The following is a 14,930-nucleotide window of genomic DNA, read 5'->3' as shown; positions in this document are numbered from 1 at the left end:
CCATATGTCTAAATCCAATTTGTCAATACCATTTTGGTTAAGATTGTTATGGAGATGGTTGATTTATTGACAGCAACCTTCATATAAAGACAAAATTGTACCTTTACAGGTCACACAATATGCAAAATGCTCAAAACAAGACACATTTTTCTTTTAGCCAAGTGGAAAACTTTCATCATTCATTTTTCAAAAAAGCTAATTGGTTTTCATCAGTAATCACTCCTAATTCTAATTTCAGCTCAAATGCTTCTGTGACAAAAATGTGGACTTTCACTGAGGGATGAAAACAACTCTTCCCATCTGTCTTTCTTAGCACACCAATTAGCTTAAGTGTGTTTGTATTTCAAATATGCCGAAATGGATTAAACATCCGCCTGCAGAAAGGGGACAGAAACCATCCAGCAGTCAATGACTGTGATGCATCTCTGGGTCAGGCGTTTAATAGTTTCTCTCGACCCCAACAAAAATAGCCTGCACCGTCTATCACGCTGGTGCTATTTTTGGCTGCTGTTATCGATGCAGCCAGCTGTGACGCAAACTCTCCGGGAGGGACGTTCGCCCCTTCACTCTGATAGCCCTGTGTCCTGAACACTGCCAGCCGAACGATAGCAGTAAAGCAGCTATTTTTGGTGTGTGTTTCATCATGGATTGCATGTCGTGAGTAGATTCAATCATTAGCTGAGATTGTGATTTGGATAAAAATCAATGCTAAATTGCTTATGAGAGGACTTTTGGCAAGGGTTTCCTCCACGTTTCAACACTTCTTACATAAATCATCAATCATGTTATGAGGAGGACAGCAGTTCATTGTGGACAGAATCCTCGCTGGATAGCAGTTCCAGTTGCGCTCTGTTTGAATGTTATGAACATTCACACTGGCCCCTAAAATTAAGTGGGTTCACGTAGATTTTGAATGTAACTACCTAACATCCTATTTATATTTATATCAAGTATCTTAAAAAAATTAAGTTGCTTGATTATTGTTGGTTAAAAAAGTGTTTTTCCTTAGATCATTTGACAGATCTGCACCACCTCTTTCAAGCTTAATCAGAATCGGATTATTCCCTAATGAGGTGTTTACATTAAGGCTTTTCATTCCCTATGAACTCTCAGTCGGATTACAAACGGATTATTAAGATGCATGTAAGCGTAGCAACTGATTTCACTGTTAGTAGTGTTAATTTTAAATATTTCAGTATGACTTTTATGGTGATAATCAGCTACCACCATGTTGATATCCTTAGCTCTGTGTCCTAATAAAACTGTAATAATGACCCATTCATATATACTGCATACTCTTAAGTCACATTGTTGTTAATTAGCACAACTGTTTTCAACATTGATACCAATAAGAAATAAGTTATTTTAAATTGTAATGATATTTCACAATATTACTGTTTTTACTGTTTTTTTTATCAAATAAAGACTTCTTCCAAAAACATGAAAAAATCTTACTGACCACAAACTTTTATATTATTATATTAATAATATTAATAATATATTATTAATATTATATTAATATTCAAGTTGCTGTAATATTGGTTGCTAGTAAGTGTTTCTAATTCTGGATTCCTTAACATTGTTGTTTGGCTGTGTAACTGGCAATAACTTTTGAAAACCACAAATTAGATGGATTGCTTAAAAAAAAAAAAACTAAAATAAGCATTCACAATGATAATGTGTTTTTATATAAATTGCAGCAGTGCACAATAGCCTACATCATATCTTGAATATAAAGAACTAACTTGAAACAACAATAATTCTGACATGGTTTTTCACATGTCATTTTTGATTGTATTCCTGTATGTGGAAACATTGTAAATTATGTAAAACATTGAAATTGCTCATAATAACATAAGGGGCGTGTCTAGAGGGGTAGCACGGGGTGACACTGGGTGACACTGGCCCCTCTGGAATATGATTTATGACTTTTCTCCAAATTCACCGTGAAAACTCGTTGGCTGCATGCTGCGAGAAAGGGAAAAAGTCTTTGAATCTTCCTTATGACCTTTCAAGTCCTTTGTGACGAGAATACACCTTTATCTGAGCATACATAATGTCCATGCTTGCCGTTTGCTTGCATGAACTATGAATCTGACGTGAAGTTCGCATTTGCGCATAAACTTGAACTAAGACTTGCAGCGTCTAATCGCAAACTCTTTAAAACTTTGACACATAGTTTACTCTTCTCATTATGATTCCACCTTGTTCCATCACTCTGTATTCTTCAACTGCCTCTAAAGAAGAGAGGATTGTATTTTAATAGATTTTCTGATAGGTCAGTAGAGGTGAATCTAATAACCAATTAATAAGACAGCAGGAGCCAAAAAGCGCACACACACACACACACACACACACAGAGAGACTCAAAGAGACTGTCTCGACAACAACTCAATAAATTGTGAGAGTCAGACAACTAAAGAGGTCAGGAAAAGCTGGAGTGTGTTTATGTGTGTGTGTGTGTGTGTGTGTGTGTGTGTGTGTGTGTGTGTGTGTGTGTGTGTGTGTGTGTGTGTGTGTAGATGGGTTAGGGAATGTTGGTGACAGCAGATGCTATTTGTGTTGCTGTTTGTCCTCTAAATGAGCTTAAACGTGTTTGATCTTTCAGACAAGATAATCAGATACACTTGTTCAAAAAACAAACACGTAAACAAACACGTAAATTAGCTTTAATATTGAACTTGTTGAAATGGCTTAAACTGAATTAGAGCAAAAAAGGAATTCAATCCCATGTATTGACATTCAGTGCTTGTTGTTTCACCACTGCAGTATTTTGTATTTTGTGATTTAAATGTCTTATAAGGGAAATATTATTGTAGTATGAGTTTGTGGTCAGTCATTTTTTTTAATGTTTTTGAAATAAGTTTCTTATGCTGCTTTTATTTGGTAAAAAATGTGATCATCTGTTTTCTATTTAAATATAATTTAAAATGTAATTTATTCCTGTGATGGCAAAGCTGAACTACTCCAGTCTTCTGTGTCTCATGATCTTTCATATCATTTTAATAATTTCTGCTGCTTTGTTGTTCAAGAAACATTTATTTGATTGGAGAAATTTTTTTAAAAAAAAATCTTTTTTTTTAAACAATTTAAATGACTTTACTGTTTCCTTTGGTTAATGTGTCCTTGCTGACTAAAAGTATACATTTATAAAAAAAAAAAAATTAAAAAAACTTACTGACCACAGTAGTATATATACTGGAGTATCTTCAAATAATAATAACAAATTATAATATGCAGTTTTTTCCTGGAAATTCAGTAGTATTTAGTATTTATGTAATCCAGTAAATTAAGTAGGCTACTTTACAAATTAAACGTAATCTTTTTACATTTTTCTTTTTATTTGGGTCTTGATATATATTAAGAATAATTATACGTTTAATCATAACAAATTCATAATCTTAATCTTAAACAAATGAAGTCATCTGGTTTCAGTGTAGCAATATCTTAAAATTATATAATAATAGCATTAATAATAAAAACTAATTTTTTTCTGTCACATGGTACAAGTCATACGCAGGTCTGTATGGTCATACGTAGGGCTGTACTTTAACTTTGAACTTTTTTTGCATATAGCATTGGTGCTACAGAAAAAGTTTTGTAGCACAGGCCACACAATTGTAGCACAATTATAAAATGTTTATTACCATCTCTGAAAGCAACCACAAGTAGTGCAGTTCATCATATGAACAGGCATGTGACTGACAAAGGACAATGTTCCATACAGGGCACAACAAATACGAACCTTAACAAGAAATATCTTCAGACAAACATTTTGTTACTATAGACTACTGTCTGCAGGAACATAACACATCTTGCTTAACATTAAGTAAAAAATATTATTGGCCAATATCAATAATCACTATCCAAAAAATACATCCATCCGTTTTGGTTGAGCACTTTAAATACCTCTTCATTAGAAAGGTCTATTGTTTTATTATAAATTATAATGACAAAAATCTGTGATAGCAATTTCTTAATTTTTGAGAGGAAAGTATCCACTGAGAGAAAAAAACTCCTGTTCTCTATAAATAGTGTGAATGTGAGCAGTCTGTTTCTTTCATACTGGTAGCCGAAGGACGCCCTTGCGTCCACAAGTGAGACTCATAGAAGTCATAAAACGTATGACGTTTCAGGAAACCCCTTAAATGGACAAAGGCATCCAAATATCGCTGTAGCAGAATAAAACGCAGATAAAGACATTTTGACTGATGAAACATGAAGACAATAAACATACGATTGCAACAATATATGGTTTATCTGTGTTGTTTTAGACATCTCTGGTATTTTCATAAGAATAAAGTATATTTATAATGCAATCAACCTAGACTTCATCACTGTGACTTCATCACTTCATCCTCATTCTATGATATGAAGCCATGTCAGATCAAAAAAGGAAGTTATTTCAAACACTCGACGTTATGAAGTGAGTTTGCAGTAAAAACATGTAAAAAAAAGTACAAAAACTTTTGTTGGAAAACAGTTTTTGTACAAGTATCAGTTTGGAAAGATGTTTTGAATCTGTACATTTGCTTTTCAAATGCATGTGTGACACAAACTTGTAGAGAAGGAGCAGCATTTACATGAAACAATCAATCTGCCCTGACCAGTACTGCACTTCACCATGAAACACGCTGTGCATATATTTAATCAAAAATCACTGCCTTTGCAATTCCATGATAACACTCCAAATCGCTATTTCGGTTAATCGTGCACACAAACGAGCACACAACAAATGGCTCTGTCTCACATACATGCAAAACTGTATCGTACGCATGCTGCTGTGGCAAATTTATTCATCGCATTTTTTCATGGCACGTGCGACATAGCCTATATGTCACACTGTTTACAGCCCTGGTCATACAGGCCATCCATACTGGGGGAGCGGGACTCAAATCTCAGTGATTTATCAAGAGTTTTACACCACAGATTGTGTCTGTCCTCTGGCGTTTTTGGTTAATTAAATGTCTAAAAATATCAATCTCCTTCAAGACTTAATTAACCTAAAGACTTCTATGGATTATGTGTGTGGGTGTGTGTACAAGGGTGTCTGTGACATTTACTAATTTTCATTGACTCCTGGATCAGAATAATTCTTCTTGCAGAATGCTAAAGACCACAAGGCCATTGAAATGTGCCCCTGTGACCAGGACGAGAGGCTGGCTGATAAACAAAAGGTTTTGGTAAAAGGACACACAGTCACAGAGTTAATAAAGCTGTTTTATTTTAAATGTCATACAGTTGTAATCAAAATTATTCAACCCCTATTGCAAATCAGTTCTATTGGCAACATTTTCAGACTTTCAGCTGTTTGCAATAAACAAATCAAACAAAAGTAATGGAAATAGCTTGACACAACAAATGTTTCAAGTGGTTTCCCCAAATTCAACTGAAAATGCAACTTTTAATGACTTCTGCAGCCCTCAAAAGAGCACAAATCCTCAAAACAGGTGTTGTCTCAAGGGCTTCATTAATTGCACCAGGTGTGCTCGAGCTAGAACACATGAAATATCTGAACTGGTTAGGTTTGTTGAGTGTCACGTTTGACTGCATGTTAGAAATATGGCCAGAAGTCAAAAGAATGGTCCAAAAAGTTAAGAGAAGATATCATCGCCTTTCAGAAACAAGGAACAGGATACAAAAAGATAGCAAAGGCACTAAATGTTCCTAGAGACAACGTTGGAAGCATTGTTTGCAAGTTCAAAGTTTAAGCAAAAGTGGTAACACTTCCTGGATGGGGTAGAAAAAGGAAGCTATCAACTGCTGCAACCAGTTTTCTGAGAAGGCAGGTTCAGAAAAACCCTTGAGTGACTCCAAAAGACCTGCGGCAAGACTTGGTGGCAACAGGCACTGAGGTTTCAGCTTACACAGTAAGGCGCGTACTAAACGCATGTCATAACTCCAAGACGTGCACCACTACTGACCCAAAAGCTGACACTAGAAAGTCGGCTCCAATTTGCTCAAAATCATATAAATAATACACATAAGTTTTGGGATTCTGTGATCTGTGGAGCGATGAAACAAAACTGGAACGTTTCGTCCCTATGGATCAGTGGTATGTCTGGAGGAAGAAGAATGAAGCATATGCTGAAAAGAACACTGTCTACAGTTAAGCATGGTGGGGCTCAGTGATGCTCTGTGGCTGCTTTGCATCCTCTGGCACTGGAAACCTGCAGTATGTGGAAGGCAAGATGGATTCATTGAAGTAGTCATAACAACAAAAGGGTGTTCTACTAAGTACTAAAGATGCTTGCCATGAAGGGGTTGAATAATTTTGAGACTGCAGAAGTCATTAAAAGTGGCATTTTCAATTGAATTTGGGGAAACCACTTGAAACATTTGTTGTGTTGAGCTATTTTGATTTGTTCATTGCAAACAGCTATTTTGATTTGTTCATTGCAAACAGCTGAAAGTCTGTACATTTTGCCAATAAACCTGATTTGCAATGGGAGTTGAATGATTTTGATTACAACTGTATACTGTGGTTCACTTGATTCAAATCGTAAATGAAATGTGTTGCATTCACTAACAATTGTGTGCTTTGAAGCACTATTTTTTTTTATGTTAAAATAATTATCTATAATTGTCATTTACTCACCCTCATGTCATACCAAACTTGTTTGACTTTCTTTCTGTAGTAGAAAATACAAATTTTAAGAATTGTGCTTGTCGACCAAAATTTAAGTCAATAATAATCATCACCTCCAGTGAGCTGTTAACCACTGTGACCAGATCAGTGATTCAGTAAACTTTTTAAAAATGTTTTTGAAAGACTCTTATGCTGCATTTATTTGATTGTATACAGTAAAAACAGTAATATTGTGAAATACAGTATTATAACAATTTAAAATAACTGTTTTCTATCTGAATATATATATTTGTTTACATTTATTCATGTAATGACAAAGGTTTATTTTCAGCATCATTAATCCAGTCATTCTAATATGCTGATTTGTTGCTCAAAAAACATTTCTTATTATTATTAATGTTGTAAACAGTTCAGGATTATTTGATGAAAGTTCAAAAGAACAGCACCTAAAAAAAAAAAAGTATTGTAAAAAGGTATGTTGATAAGGGAAGAAGGAGGTGGGAACCGGCAAACATTTCACATACTTTAATTAATTCCAAAATAAACAAACAACAAAATGAAAGTAAAAGCGATAGCCCCTCAGGGACGACTGCTGCACACACATAAACAAAACGTAATGTAAAGTCCAGGCCTGGTCCTCTTTCGTCCTTCACTGTCGACGGCCCTCCTTTTATGCTTCCGTAGCTCCTCTGTGAGAGATACGAGGAAGGTGCGGTGCGCAGGTGACGCTCATTATCAGTCACGCCACCTGCCTTGCTTGTCACAAGTATTAATTTCTTCTTTTTTTTTAAATCTTACCCCAAACTTTTGAATAGTATAAATTGTTTGAACTTTTATGAATGTTCCAAGAAGATCTTCATTGAATAGCAAATTAAATTTAAGATTGCTTTTTATTCAAACCTATAGAATTACTTGGAATGTCATATGGATCACTTTTATGGTGATTTTGAGTTCCTTTTGAAAGCTTTGAAATCTCCGGTCTCCGTTCAATGTAGTGACATGGAAAAGAGTGACCAGCACAGTTCTTCCAGATCCTCCTTTTATGTTCCACTGAAAAAAGAGTTTTGAACAACAGGAGTAAAAACTATTGCTGTTAGAGCACTGTAGAGTTCTTCTGTCACTATTTTATAATGAATTCATCTCTTGGCCTATAAAAATGTGGAGATGTGTTGTTCTAAGAGGATGTTTTCAGAGTACTAATGTAAAGTAGTGTTATGAAGGTTATGAGGATGAGAACGGTTGCTAGGTGACAAAATTGTTCTCTGCTAGTGTGAAAGAATGACACATCCTAAATGTGTCAGTGCCTTGTTTCTGACATGTGATCGTTCAGTCACTTATCAGATCTCAATGAGACATTGTCCATTCACAAGAAGAGAGATCATGACAACAATGGTAATATTACTCAGTCACTGTCCACATGTAAAGATAGTCTGTGATAAGTGGTTTCTGTGAAGATGTTCTTGGGGAAAGTGCCAAGAATTAAATGTCAGCCAGTATAGGTGATGGATAACAGTCGTGACAATGTCACCATGTTAGCGGTGTTGGCAATGAATTGTGTTGGACTCTGTTTTAATGAGCATCCGGCCGTTTACTGCATACGCTGTTCTTATTTTCTTGGTCTTGCTGACTGCTTCGTAAACAGACATATCTACTTTTTAAGATGCTCCATTTTCACTTAAAGTTCTCAGAACCAACTCTGGGCTGTGGGCAAAGGGAAAGTCAAACAGGCTGGGGTCGAAATCCAGATCAGTCCATCAGCATATATATTATCCAATCGTGAGGCGAGAGTCGAGGTCAGACGAACAGAGAGATCAAACAAGAGGCCTATCCGAGCTCACAGTTTAGATCAGGCTGATAATCAGAATGGCAAGACAGTCCAAGCAGACAAGCAGTGTACTGATAACCCAGACTCCAAAACCAGAAGAACCAGGTCTAATGGTCAAAACCAGGAGAACTGTCCAAGACCAGAGATTTCCAGGAGGCAAACAGGCTAATTGCAGAATGCGATCAGCTGAGCACGGTCACATGCGGAAGAGACAGAAATAAAACGAGAAAAGAGAACAAAAAGAGCGATCAAACCCGAGCCTTGACAGAAAAGGGTCAAAAACAAAAAGGTTTTTTTTCTTAACAAATAGTAGGTGAACAGAGGTACTAGGGAACAGATTTTCTAACAACTCTATCTTTCTTATCCTTCTGTCCAACATGCAGTATTTTTTGACAATATGTATTTATGTGGGGTAGGTGTGTCTATGCTTTAATAACTTATGATTATATATCTGTTATATGAAAACAGTATGTGTGTACGCACAGGTCCCTCAGGATGAATGGGGAGGGAGAGATGAGGAGATCCCATGCAGAAGGATGCGGAGCAGCAGTTATGTTAAAGCCATGGGCGATCAGGACAGCGGAGACTCTGACGGCAGCCCTAAAAACTCCCCGCAGAAAAGCGTGCGACCCGACGCGCTCGTCAAATCCGTGCTGCAGAGACAACTTTCAGACCAGAGGTAGGAACTTTGATCAGCCCATGAATCTCATTAGAAAGCCCATCTAATCAGAGATTAGAGTGATTAATGCACAAAGTCATAAAGCAGGAAACAGGCATGCAATCATTAACCAGTTATTTATCCCCAATCACAGAGGCCCACATTCTGCGACATGTGAGATCCTTTTTGTTGAATATGCAAATGAGTTTTTATGAGCCATCATGAAAGATTTGCAGTCACATCACAGATTGAACATTATAGACTCTCTCGGTATGAAAACGGGACAGGCTGGTTTACCTCTTGAAACCGGCATTTAGCAATACCGGTACATTTGAGTGAAAAATTGAAGCAATTAAGATGACAAACACGCATATAATCATATAAGCTGCTGAAAGTGATTCAGTACACACTGACACCTGCTGCAACTGAACTCTCTGCATCTGCGTTCTTCATATCAAAAAGCAATCCTGTTTATTATAGAAAGCAAGTGTGAGTCAGACATCTCTGACTAAGTCAAGAGCCTTCTACAGTCTGCTGGTCATGTCAGGCACTGAATATTGAATGCCAGATGCTAAATATACATCATAAATAAGCTAAACTTTCAGGAATATCTGCGAACAAAAAAAGTCACATTCTTTTGGTTTCACGTGTATACATTTCAAGCACACTAAGAAGTTAAAGTTTTGAATATTTTTATCCTAGTTTTTGTAAACATTCCAGATATTGTACCATTTTCTGCCAGCATTGAATTTGGGATATTCCTGTTACACTGCACTCGCTCTCTCGCACAATACCACCTGGTGCCTTTGTTCTCCCCCAGACGTGAGGATTATTTTCTGCTCTGTATTACAGGGGCTGTACACCATTATGCAGAGCTCTGAAACATGATGTTATAAATTTGGCAAGACTGCCTCTCTCAAAGTACATCTAATGAAAGAGAGTGTAGCACATCAAATGAGCTCTTCCCTTGAGTAGGTGCATGGAACAGTGCATTCATCATGTATTATGGAACAGTGCATTCATCATGTTTCATGAAAAAGTATATTTATACAGTATTAAGATTGTAAGGTGGCAGGGATTCCACATAAAGATGTGTCCCATTATTTCTAGCTACACTGTAAGTTAGCGTCACATTCAGGTAAGAAATTATTAGCACTGGCTACTTTTAAGAATTTCACAGTCCCTTTAATAAAAGTAGACCTCATTCATTCTCCAGAGAGTTGTTTTTTGTTGCCATTTTTAGAAAAGAAGCAATTCATATCTTTATGGGTAAGATGATTAGATCTAAGTATAAAAAGTGTTAAAATCTGTCTTAAAGTCCCCCAATAATTTGATCCCTTAAAACTCATCTTTGATCGTCAAAATTACAAAAAGTTTACAAAAGTTTTTTCCTTGAAAAAAAATTCTTCATGCCTTAAAATAGCTTGAATGTACCTCTACACCCTTGCCTCATTTAGTTTACACGGTTCTATGGATATGCAAATTAGCCTCACCTCCACTCACTCGCACCAGTTCAGAGATCTACTCATTGACGATCACACGTTGACCTGATTGGTAACAAGGTAGTTTGTGACGTCAGAAACATCAGCAATTTCAAAACTGTGTTTTTGAGACTGTCTTTGGTTCACTGCAGTTTTAAGGAGAAAATACTCAGAATGGTGTTGACATGAATTTGCACATGGTTTGTCTTAAAGCTTATTTAAAACACCACATAGACATATAAACAACATTAAAAGCTGGATTTTTACCACAGGGGGACTTTAAGTACGTGACTGTGATTTATGTTTAAACGTGTTGAAATTAATCTCTACCAAGAAGAATATATTTATCTGTAAAACTTTCTTCATGCGCAGCAGAAAGCCAACCCAGTCAACCATTTAATCTCACAGTGATCTCACCATGAGCTCCCAGGATACTGATGTGGTCACAATGTGAGGTCACAGCCCACTCACTATATGCTCAAACTGTGAACTTACGGGATACACGCAAACTGTGATCACAATGTGAGTTCACAGTGCACTCATGCTGTGAACTCACCATATGAGACCACTGTGATATCATTGTGTTAAACTCTCATTCTGTTAGTTTAGTATGAGTTCACTGTGATCTAAAATGAATGCTCATTCCTTTTGGAGATCCTTTGGTCCACGTCTCAGCAGTCACTCAAGAAATGATTCTGCACAAACAAACTAAATGTTAGGCCGTGTTCTGGCACTTATTGTCTATCCAAACTGAGCTATTGAATCTAGAGGAAATGAGTCACCCACTGTTGCTTTCTGTTATGAAAATCAGACTTGAGAAGACAAGCTTAAGATTCAACAGGCCATCTGATCAGCTCCAAACAACATGTGCAGGATGATGTTGTAGGCCAGCAATCTGCCTAAATATGCTCTTGTTGATCTTCCATCTTGTGTGATGCATGCTTAAGCATTTCTGATTGCCCTTACTGATTTTAGATTACTGATACGCTGGACTCAATGGCTGCGTCCGAATACAGTGGTAGGACGGCAATAAGACAGGTCTGAATTCAGTGATTGCTCTACTCAAAGTATCCTGTCTACTGAGATACCTTTATCTAATGGATTTTTGAAAACAGCATAGATGAATAATTTTCTGCCTTTGATATCCCACAATCCTGAGCATTCAATCCCGTGACAGTTCAGCTAAAAAATAAATATGGCATCTGACAATATGCGGTTGGTGGTCAGTTTGTGTAAATGAACATTTTGTACCAATATTTGTCCCACTTTTGATGTAATTTCTTGCGTGAAATTACTGTTATAGTAATTAAATATTCGCTTAGTTATCACCAAAGCTCTCTCTATTTTGTTGTAGATCATTAAAACTTTACGCTGTCTCTGAAGTTTGTCTGAAATCAGTTTTGTGAAGTATCTTCATGCGCAAACGCTGCCTTCATAGTCATGCCTGATTAAGGCAGCAAGGCAAATCAGCCGCCTAAGCTTTCGGAAGCAGCAAATGTCTCTGTTTCAAAACCTTGCACTTAAAGAAATTAATAGTTTTATTCAACAAGGACATATTACATTGCTCAGAAGGGACAGTAAAGACTTTTGCATTCTTACATGAAAAATTATGTTTCTAAAAAATGCTGTTTTTCTGAACTTTCTATTCATCAAAGAATCCTTAATTTAAATAATAGTGGTGTTCACAAAATATTAGGCAGCACAACTGTTTTCAACATTAATAATAAAAAAAACTTTGAGCACTTATTCAGAATATTAGAATCATTTCTGAAGGATCAAGTGACAAAGGCATTAATAATGTCTAAGTTAATACTTGTTCAAAACAATCACTTTAGCAAAGTTTGTACTATTTTTGGTTTATTTTGATAAATAAAATAATTCATTTTTGTACAAAAAATATACTGTCATTAAAATAAGTTCATTTAAAATAATACAGAAACAAAATTATTTAAAAAAAAAGATTCTGAAAGCATTCTCTCAATAATTTAATAAAGCTTTACAGTAGTAGAAAATACAGATGATATTTTATTCACATGAAATGATTAATATCATATTTTTAAATACTATGATTTCATTATAAATATGGTGATTATCTCTAAGGTAGACACCCAATTTGATATATATTTACCATCTGAATCTTACCATGTTATGTCAACCAAAGGAAAAGTCAGGCAGCTATTTATTATCATATTAATTATCGTGCTTTTAGCCCCAACAGCAGGGGTGCCTTTTACCCCAAATACCATACTTTTACATATCCTTCCATTATTGAAAAACTGTTGCTTTAATTACCTAAAAAAACAAAAAAACATTAACAAGATATAGACAATATTTTTTAGCACTTCTCATTTGTTACATAAATCTTTTAAAAACATTTTTTAAAAACATCAAATATTAGATCAAATTAGCGCACAATCAACTTTGCATTGCTGTTAGCGATCGCGTCAAGAATCAGCCAAATTAAAGAAAAAATCAAAAGCGGTTGGTACTGAGAAGTACTAAAAGTACAAAATGTACAAAAGAAAAGTACTGAGCAGAATTTAAAAGAGGTTTGGGGTTTAAAAGAGAATAAAGTCAAATGTGCTTTTTACCCCGTTGTGCCTTTAGCCCTGTTGTACCCTATATATATTTACCCAATATTGTCTCTGTTATGTTATTAATTATAGTAAACACATAAATAAAAGTCGGAACACCACGGCTCCAAAAATATACAGAGTCTGTCAATATATTTCTATATTTTTGGAGCCTTGATTTGCCCATTGATTTGACTTTATTAATTTTTTTATGTTTTTAATTATAAAAATTGCATTTATAATTTGTTTTTGTTTTTCCATTTTAAAAGGTATAAAATGTTGCAATATCTTTAGCCAATCCTTTTAGAACAACTTTGCAGTCTTACAAACAGTAAAATGCTGGAGGTTGGCTCACTATGTTTTAGAACAGATCGAATGCTACATTTTCCACTAAGGAAAGAACAGCAGTACATTCTGATGGAACAGTGCAGATTTGGCAGGGCAAGGGATATCATGATGCAGTGACAACATATCAAAGCATGCTAAGCTTTTAGAGTGCATGCAAGCTGATCACTTAAAACAGCATCATTTATCTCTGCGTGGCCGAGACCCGCTGTTGGAAATCCCCAGAGAATATAGGAAGACTGTAAGAGGGTGCTGACGACACACAGCTAGCAGAAGCTCAGCAAAATGAAAAGATACACTGAGCTCATCACCAATCAGTGTTAAGATCATCAGTTCAATACAGCACTGTAAAGTGCAGTGGTCTCGAATGGCACCATGAAATGAGTGCAACCCACTCATAACTGCTTTAGAGTCCTTTGCAATCTCCCAGTATATTTGTAATATGCTTAGATTTTTAACAACCTGCTGGGAACATTGAGAAAAGTTCATTGTGTTGGCAAATTAATGCATCGTTTTCCTCTTCTTTTTAAAAAAAGATTCAAAATAACTTAATACGTGATACAGCTCTAATGAAACTCCCTGCAGAGATGAGCTTACACATGCTGAACATCTGCCCTCTGCAGTTTAACTGTGGAGGTTCAAAGTGTGTTGTAGTTACAGCATGAGGCAGAGCCTTAGAAATGTCCCCCGCAGCAGCAGAGAAGGACTCACACCGTGCAAACCGAGGGGGACACATTGATTGTATTGATTTTTAGAGCTCCGAGCTCAAGCATCACCAACAGCAGCGTCAAATCCGTCCCTGCGTCCTGAAGAGTCTCTTCACGCTCTGTAACTTCATCAGCAAACACTCCAACCATCTTTTCTTACTAAGATCTCAGATTCGAATGAGCCTTGGTTTTGTCAGTTGGCTCTCCAGCAACTAAACAATAGCTGAATGGTAATCATTTGAGCTTTGCTTGTGTGGTCTGTTTCTTACTTGTCCAGCAGAATCTCACAGCAGAAATGTCACCACGATCTACACTGAGGGTTCAGGAATGTGTTTGTGTGCACATTTCTGCAGATCTCAGGAGATTGGAGTTGAGAGAGAGTGGGAGAAAGTGTGATTATATTCCTAGAGGGGAATAGCTGCAGTGTGAATTGTGCAGGAAAGATTATTTAACTAATCCCAAACTCCGACAGACACAACCAGAGTTTGAAACTATTTTATTAACTGTTACTTTCACCATTTAGATTTTCTAATCAACTTGTTGGTGTGTCATTCAATCCTTCTTTCAACCCTTAAAAGTCTTTCACCTCTGTTCACAGCTCGTACCGTTTGGACAAGTCAAGCCGGGACATGGTCAAATACCTCACCAATATCACCGCAGATTTAAGGTGAATATGAGCAGACACACACTTAGCTGCTCAAAACTTGCAAAGGTAGTGTAGACTTTGATGCATGCTTAGACAATAAAAGTCA

General features: G+C 36.3%; 1 protein-coding gene across 3 annotated transcripts in view; it reads left to right on the top strand.

Annotated features, from left to right (window-relative positions):
- Window positions 1-14,930, top strand: part of dlgap2a (discs, large homolog-associated protein 2a) — a 156,809-nt gene that overhangs the window by 117,400 nt on the left and 24,479 nt on the right. For all 3 annotated transcript variants that reach the window (XM_082143082.1, XM_082143084.1, XM_082143083.1), the window contains 2 exons: window positions 8,900-9,093; window positions 14,777-14,845. In XM_082143082.1, the coding sequence (XP_081999208.1) occupies window positions 8,900-9,093; window positions 14,777-14,845 (263 nt within the window). The remainder of the gene's footprint in view (window positions 1-8,899; window positions 9,094-14,776; window positions 14,846-14,930) is intronic.

This window comes from Leuciscus leuciscus (genome assembly GCF_965113295.1).
Source record: "Leuciscus leuciscus genome assembly, chromosome: 17".
Taxonomy (NCBI): Eukaryota; Metazoa; Chordata; class Actinopteri; order Cypriniformes; family Leuciscidae; genus Leuciscus; species Leuciscus leuciscus.
This window is presented reverse-complemented; position numbering and strand designations above follow the sequence as displayed.